The sequence below is a fragment of the Orycteropus afer genome, unplaced genomic scaffold (genome assembly GCF_000298275.1).
Source record: "Orycteropus afer afer isolate SDZICR_OR568_19922 unplaced genomic scaffold, OryAfe1.0 scaffold00460, whole genome shotgun sequence".
In the NCBI taxonomy this organism is placed as follows: Eukaryota; Metazoa; Chordata; class Mammalia; order Tubulidentata; family Orycteropodidae; genus Orycteropus; species Orycteropus afer.
This window is the reverse complement of record NW_006922047.1, coordinates 970,076-977,780: the sequence shown is the minus strand read 5'-3', so window position 1 is coordinate 977,780 and position 7,705 is coordinate 970,076. Positions and strand designations below refer to the sequence as shown.

At 57.9% G+C, this 7,705-nt stretch overlaps 1 protein-coding gene across 1 annotated transcript in view; it reads left to right on the top strand.

Moving 5' to 3' along the window:
* The window catches only part of DCAF15 (DDB1 and CUL4 associated factor 15), a 7,700-nt gene extending 525 nt beyond the window's left edge, over positions 1-7,175 (top strand). Inside the window, exons 2-13 of the mRNA XM_007954370.2 lie at positions 1,385-1,482; positions 1,579-1,714; positions 2,488-2,594; positions 2,685-2,824; positions 2,913-3,083; positions 5,242-5,676; positions 5,780-5,871; positions 5,976-6,104; positions 6,197-6,282; positions 6,434-6,538; positions 6,612-6,727; positions 7,120-7,175. Coding sequence (XP_007952561.1) covers positions 1,385-1,482; positions 1,579-1,714; positions 2,488-2,594; positions 2,685-2,824; positions 2,913-3,083; positions 5,242-5,676; positions 5,780-5,871; positions 5,976-6,104; positions 6,197-6,282; positions 6,434-6,538; positions 6,612-6,727; positions 7,120-7,175 — 1,671 coding nt within the window. The remainder of the gene's footprint in view (positions 1-1,384; positions 1,483-1,578; positions 1,715-2,487; positions 2,595-2,684; positions 2,825-2,912; positions 3,084-5,241; positions 5,677-5,779; positions 5,872-5,975; positions 6,105-6,196; positions 6,283-6,433; positions 6,539-6,611; positions 6,728-7,119) is intronic.
* Positions 7,176-7,705: the final 530 nt, after the last annotated feature.

Sequence of the window (7,705 nt, the reverse complement as noted above, 5' to 3'; positions counted from 1 at the left end):
AGGGTCAGACTCATTTTTCAAAGCCCTGTTGCCATGGCCCCTCCGTTTTGGAGCCTTCCTGTCCCCTTTGCAAAGCAGAGCCCCTTTGACCTGCTTCTGGCTTCCTCAGCCCGGCGTTCCTCCCCCTGCTTGAGCCCTGATCACACGAGAGCTGGCAGCGCCTGTACCTGGATCTGCCGCCTCCATTGGATGGGAGGGAGCTCCCTAGATAGGGCCAGGTCTTTCCCACCAGATTGGGAGCTGCCTGAGCCCGGCAATCTTCTTTCCAAACAGTATCTCCCTCATCAGTTTGGGAGCTCTGGGAGGGCTGAGATATGACTCTCCTGTCAGGTCTGGGGCAACGGGATCAGGACTGTGTCTCTGGACAGGGCTGGGCTGTGTCTCCCCCTTTTGACTGGGAGCTCCCTGGGCAGAGAGGCTGCCTCCGCCCTCAGCCTGGGAGCTCCCAGGCTAGGGCTGCAGCTCCACCCTTAGCTTGGAAGCTCCCTGACCAGGACTGTGTCTCCCCTATCAGTCTGGGCCTCTCTGACAGGGCTGTTTTCTCTCTCAGGCTTTGCCCCCCTGAGCAACTTTGTTTCCTCCATCAGGCTGGAACCTCCTTGAGAACAGAGCTGTCTCTCCCATCAGTCAGGGAGCTTCCCAGACAGGGCTCTTTGTTTCCCATCAGACTGAAATCTCTTGAAGGCAAGGCTATGTCTCCCCCATCATATGGAATGGCAAATCAGAGGGCCGGAGTAGATTGTGAGATTGTGCCCCCAGGATTCTTCCTTGGTGGCATTTTGGGATGAGGGAGTGGGTTGGAAGCCTGCAGCTAATTGAGAAGGGAGAATAGGAGAGGCATCATGCCCACCTTTCTGTCTGTCACCACCAGCCCAAAGATGAGGCCAGACTGCCCTGAGAGCCTGACCCTGTGTATGGGCAGTGGGTTGGAATGGCAGAGTGTATGAAAGTCATGCACCCATCCAGACTCTTTGGTGGTCACTGCACCATAGGACAGCCTTCAGGAAGAGAACTGTCTAGCCCAGGGCAGGCTGGGGAGTCTTCCAGGGGGAGGTACCACCGGTGCTGGACCTCAAAGCCTAGGGGCTTAGGCAGGAGGGGCTCAAGGCTAAAGAGGTGTGAAGTTGGGAGACCTGGGTGGGTCCTTGGTGGAGGGGGAGGTTTGCGCCAGGTCCACTGGCTTCTGTGTTCTTGCCCATGGCCCATCTGCCTAGCCCTTCCCACCTTCTGGAACTGAGATCACCCTTGACTGTATGGCTGGCAGGGAGGGGGCCTGGGTGGCCAGGACTGACTGGACCCTATGGTTTGCTTTGGATGAGGAGTTTGCTGATTGGAGGGCTATGGGAGGGTGGTGTCTGAAGGGCGTTGGCCGCCCCTTCCCCAGATCAGTGGGCAGCTGTCCCCACGTCTCTTCCGGAAGTTGCCACCCAGGGTCTGCGTCTCCCTCAAGAACATTGTAGACGAGGATTTCCTCTATGCAGGGTAAGGCTGGGGCCTGGGCTGGGCTGGGCTGGGCTGGGGGTTGGAGGGGGGTAGCAGGCTCTCCCTGAACCAGCCACCTGTGTCCCTCCCCCACAGACACATCTTTCTGGGCTTCTCCAAGTGTGGCCGCTATGTCCTCTCCTACACCAGCAGCAGTGGGGACGACGACTTCTCCTTCTACATCTACCACCTGTACTGGTGGGAATTCAACGTCCACAGCAAGCTGAAGCTGGTAGGGCCGGGCTGGGTCTCACTTCACGATGGCACACAGCTCCCCCAGGCCCCAATACCAGGCTGCCTGATCTCAGGGCCTGAGAATGCCACAGACAGCGTGACCCTGGCAGGTCATGTCACACCTCCTTGCTCCAGATAACTTATGTGTAAAATGGGTCATCACCTACTCACAGTGTTGTTGTAAGGACTCTCATGTATTAGGTCAGACCATAGGAAATTGCCGTTTTTATGGGCCAAAGATGGGGTGTAACTCAGTGCATAAAGCCCATGAAATAGCCCCAGCACTGGTCCTGTGGGACATGGTAGCTTATGACCACGTAGGTTACCACACTGGCTTTCAGACCTGACCTTGACCCCTCGCATCCCTCGTAAGGTGGAGCCTGTTACCCCATTTTACAGATGTGCTCTGGAAGGTAAAGGGGATTGCTGCGGTCTCCAGCCAGGGGGGCTAGGTCATGCTTGGAACCAGTGTGTTTGGCTGGGTCCGTCCACTGTGTAGGAGGCCACAGCCTAGCTCAGGTCCAGCTCTGCTTCCCCCACTTAGAAGTCGCTCCATCCCCCAGCCCATGCCCTTAGGTAAGGCTGCCTGAGGCCTTGCTACAGACAGGGCTGAGAGCTGCTTGGGGTTCCCCAGCCTGAGATGCCACCAAAGAGGGTGCCCTTGCAAATTAGAGCTCTGGCCTTGTTCCAGCTAGCATTGACCAGCCTGGGCAGCCCCTTCTTTTCAGCCCCCGGGCTCCACCTTGCACTGACCCTGGAAATGCCCCTCAGGTTCGGCAGGTGCGGCTCTTCCAGGATGAGGAAATCTACAGCGACCTGTACTTGACCGTGTGTGAGTGGCCCAGTGATGCCTCCAAGGTCATCGTCTTTGGCTTCAAGTGAGAAGCAGGGATGAGGAGGCCTGGGATGGGCTGGGGCTGCAGTGGGGCCATAAGCGGGGCCAGTGGCTGAGACTGTGCTGTCCTTAGCACCCGCTCGGCCAACGGGATGCTCATGAATATGATGATGATGAGTGATGAGAACCACCGCGACATCTACATCAGCACCGTGGCCGTGCCTCCACCAGGTCGCTGTGCCGCCTGCCGGGACGCTAGTCGGGCCCACCCAGGTGAGGGCCAGGGTCGCCAGGGTCATGGGCCACCTCACCCACCCAGCTGAAGCCTTGGGTGAGACTGTTGTGGCATGTGTTGCTGCAGGCGACCCGAGTGCACAGTGCCTGCGGCACGGCTTCATGTTGCACACCAAGTACCAGGTGGTCTACCCCTTCCCCACCTTCCAGCCCGCCTTCCAGCTCAAGAAGGACCAGGTGGTGCTGCTCAATACCAGCTACTCCCTGGTGGCCTGTGCTGTCTCCGTCCACTCGGCAGGTAGGCTCCCACCTGGGTCTGAAGGCCCATTGGTTCCATCGGGACTGGGCATTCTCTAAGGCCAGCCTGTATGTGGCCCTGTTGGGAGTGCTTTGGGTGTATCCCCTGCTGACCGCCCAGCAGCCTGTGCGGTTGGTTCTGTTACAGACAGGGAGACCAAGGCACAGAGCGGTAAAGTCACTCCTCCACGGTCATATGGCGGGGAGTGGAAATGCTGGGATCGGAGCCCCGCCCCGCCCTGCCCCAGCCCTGGCCAGTGGCACTGCGTGCAGGGAGGAGTGTCCGCTGTGCTTCATCCACTACAGCCAGCAGTGGCCACTGGGGACTGTTGAGCACTTGAAATGTGGCTTGTGGGATCGAGGAACTGAGTTAATTTTACGTAATTTTCATTATTTTGGATTTAAATAGCCACAGTTAAGAGTTGGAGTGATTTGTGGACAGTTAGTATTTTATATCTTTGGTTATCTAGAAATGCAAGTGAAAACAATGAGGACCATCACTTGACATAGTGGCAGGCTTCAGAAAGCTGAATGATGCTGTGGTTGGTGGAGATGGGAATAGGGCAGCCCCTGCCCATAGGGGCCATGTGACAGTGGAGTGTGACTTGGGGCCCAGTCGTTCTTTGCCCAGACCTCTCCCTTGGGGCATTCCTATAGGGCTATAAGGGGCATGTCCAAAGCTGCAGTGGGGAGCTGGAACCCAGTGTCCATCCCAAGGGTGGGGAGGTAAGACAGGCGGGTACTCTGAGGGGAGCAGACCCAGGGAGAGTCAGAGTCCACATCCCCAGAGTGCCTTGGGTGGGACTGAAAGATGTCATGCAGATGTAAAAAAGAAACACACATTAAAATGCATGCAACCTTGCAAGAACCCTATCTGCTGCAATCGAGTTGATTCCAACTCATAGGGACCCTATAGGACAGGGTCGAATTTCCCAGGCTGTGAATCTTTACAGAAGCAGAAGACTGCTTCATCTTTCTCCTGTGGAGTAGTTGGTGGGTTTGAACCACCACTGTTTTGGGTGGCAGCTGAGTACTTTAACCACTGTGCCACCAGAGTTCCCTATTGTAAGAACCCAGTCATTTAAAAAGATACCCACTAAATACTTTAGAATGGTTGCCTATGGGGGAGGGGAGACAGCAGGAACAAAAAGAGGATTAAATATCTATAAACCAGCCTACAAGCAAGTGGCTGGGGTGCCTCTGTCTCCAGACACATGTGGGGCCATCCCAGTTCCTATTGGGCTAAGCCTCTGTCGCTCACTGAGGCCTGCCCCCAGGGTACCAGCCCGGGATGGGTCGATAACTGGGCCCTCATGGCTGGCTGTTGGCTGTGTTAGGAAGGGCACTGGGATCCGATCATAGGGGATTCCACTGTGTGCCCCTCGCCCAGGGAAAGGGTGCTGTCATAGCTGTTTGCACATTGTGTCACCACAGGGAACCTCTGACTTCATCGTTGTCCACCCCCTCCCCTGAGTGCCACCCGAGGGTCAGGACCTGGACCTGTGTTCTTGCTGTGTCACCTTGGACAAGCTTCTTTGGTCCTCTGTCCCCACTTTTCTGACCTGGGAGAACACAGTCCTCCCTCCTAGGGTTGCCTTTTGGGGCTAAGGAGCCAGCGTAGGCAGAGGACTCACCCAGGGCCAGGCCATGGTGCTGGTCAGGGAAGGGGGGTGGGTTGGTTTCTCCCTGCTGACCCACATGCTCACAGAGGGGAAGCTGGCACACACCTGGGGGCGGGCTGAGGCAGAGACCTGGAACCCCGGCTGGGCCGGCGTGGGTCTGCCTGGTCAGGAAGGGCAGAGGGCTGCGTGGATGGGTGTTGGCTAGTTCTCCGGAGCTTAGTCATGGCTTACCTCTGTCTCCACTGCAGCCTGGCAGCTCCTTAGGGCAGGGGGTTTGTCCTCTTCATTGCTGTGTCCTGGCTCACAGGTGCTTCAGATAATGTTTGAATGAATGTGTGTGTGCGCGTGACACGTGTGGTATGTGGTAGATGTTTCAGACTGGGCTCCTCATAGGTAAGTTTTCCAGAAGGGTCTCCTCAAGGTGATTTTTTCTAGGAACCCCTCAGGGGAAGGTGCTTAAAGAGGGGAGGTCAGGAGGGCACCTGGGCTTGAGTAAGTTAGGATATTGATCCTCTCCATCACTTTTTTTGGTTCCAGGCGATAGCAGCTTCTGCCAAATCCTATATGACCACACAGCCTCACCCCTGGCCACCCCTAGCCCCCTTGTGCCCCAGAGCCCAGAGGTGCCCCCAGCCCTATCCAGCCTTTCCCCCGAGGCTGCCCCAGCCCGGCCCTCTGGGGTCTCTGAGCCCTCGCCTGCCATCACCAAAGCCAAGGAGTTTGTGGCTGACATCTTCCGTAGGGCCAAAGAGGCCAAGGGTGGGACCTCTGAGGAAGCCCGGCTGCCCCCCTGCCCAGGGCCCTCAGGTAGCCGCTGCTGCCTGCCTTCTGACCCCCTCACCCCGGGTGGAGAGGCAGTGCCCCGGGATAGCCCTCCTGCTGCAGAGGCGCCTGCCCTGGAGCCTGGCTACGTCAACTACACCAAGCTCCATTACGTGCTGGAGTCTGGGGAAGGGACTGAGCCAGAGGATGGTGAGCGAGCAAGCGGGGCCCTGGTTTGGGGGTCAGCCGTGGGGCCTCCTGGCCGCCTACCTCCTCTACCCCCACCCCCACCTCCTGCTTCTTGCCTCCCCAGAGTTCGAGGATGACAAGATCTCCCTGCCTTTTGTGGTGACTGACCTCCGGGGCCGCAACCTTCGGCCCATGCGAGAGCGGACAGCTGTCCAGGTTGGTGCTGGCCGGAGGACAGGCCAAGGGGCGGCTCCTGGGGAGCCTGCTGGTGGAATGGAAGTTGGTACAGTCTTTCCCTGCCTCTGCTCATCCGCCCCCAGGGTCAGTATCTGACTGTGGAGCAGCTCACGCTGGACTTTGAGTACGTCATCAATGAGGTCATCCGCCATGATGCCACCTGGGGCCACCAGTTTTGCTCCTTTAGTGACTATGACATCGTCATCCTGGAGGTGCGCCCGGGAATGGGACAGAGTGGCCTTAGGATCTCCCTGCTCTGGGGTTTACCTTCAATGGATGTCACCAACTTTGGGGTCTCTTCTAGGTATGCCCAGAAACTAACCAGGTCCTTATCAATATTGGCCTGCTGCTCCTGGCATTCCCATCCCCCACCGAGGAGGGCCAGCTCCGGTGAGTGGGCAGGAACCCTCCCCTGGGAGGAGCCACATCAAAAACCTCGATCTACGATTCCATTAGGGTCCACAGACTGGATGCCCCCTCAGGGCAGCTTGGTTTCTGGAGAACAGGTGGGCTCACCCCCTGCCTCTGTTACCCCCTGTAGACCAAAGACCTACCATACCAGCCTCAAGGTAGCATGGGACCTCAACACGGGCATCTTCATGACGGTCAGTGTGGGTGATCTCACTGAGGTCAAAGGGCAGACCAGGTGAGGTGAGGCCAGGTGAGGCAGGTTGGGGGATGGCAGGGCCAGGAGAGCTGCTCACCTCCTCTCCCCTCAGCGGTAGTGTCTGGAGCTCATACCGCAAGAGCTGCGTGGACATGGTGATGAAGTGGCTGGTACCTGAGAGCAGTGGCCGCTATGTCAACAGGATGACCAACGAGGCACTGCACAAAGGTGGGACTGAGGACAGTTGGGACCACGTTCCTTGCTGGCATGGGCCATGCTCTCACCTGAGTGCCAGGCCAGGCCACAGTTGGCTTAAGCCCTAAGTGTTGGCTGAATGAATGGGCGTGCTGGCTGTGCAGCAGGGTATCATGGGATCCAAGGTGATAGGAGGGCAGCCGTTGCCAGACTCAGCTGAGGGGCTTCTCAGAGTGCCTAGCATGGGTGGGACCGGGGGCCCCAGCCAGTTCATTCATCTGGCAGACTTTCAGTAGCTGCAGTTGAGACTCATAGGTGCACTCAGCCGTCAAGTCCCTGTCTGCTGGAATCTTCTGGGTTGGCAGGTAGGCAGCTGGAGGCCTGGCCTGCAGTGGCCTTATGGCTGTGCCCCCACCTCCTTGTAGGGTGCTCACTGAAGGTCTTGGCGGATAGCGAGCGATACACGTGGATCGTGCTGTGAGGGCCCTGCTGCCCTGGACACTGACTCCAACTACCTCCGTGGCCTGGGAGCTGGTCGCTTCCTGGGCTGGCCTTTTCCCGGCCTCGGGCCAGCTGACTAACGACTGGCACCAGTGTTCGGCTGTGGGAGGTGGCTGGGCGGCGGCAGCCTTGGAGGCCTGAGAGTCTGGATGCTTCTTATTTATGCCTATTTAAGTTGGGAAGGGGCAGAGAGAGGGAGTCCCCTGCCCCACCAGCCGTGAGTGCCCCATCTCCACCCTAGTTGGGCTCTGCTGGTTCCTTGTGCATTTGCCCTTTTCCTCTCCGCAGGAGGTATGGACATTGCCCTGGGGAGGCTGAAGAACCCCGTTTCCGGCCCCACCTCCCCCACCTGGTGGTGAGAAACCTTGTGGCCATCCCCCCTTTGATTCCCCTTCATGTAATAAATGTTTTATTTCTGAGCCTTGCCAAGGTCCCCTTAACTGCTGCTTAGAGCCCAGTGGGAGCCCCCAGCCCCCCCACCAAATCCCAGCAGGTCAGCAGTAGCCAAAT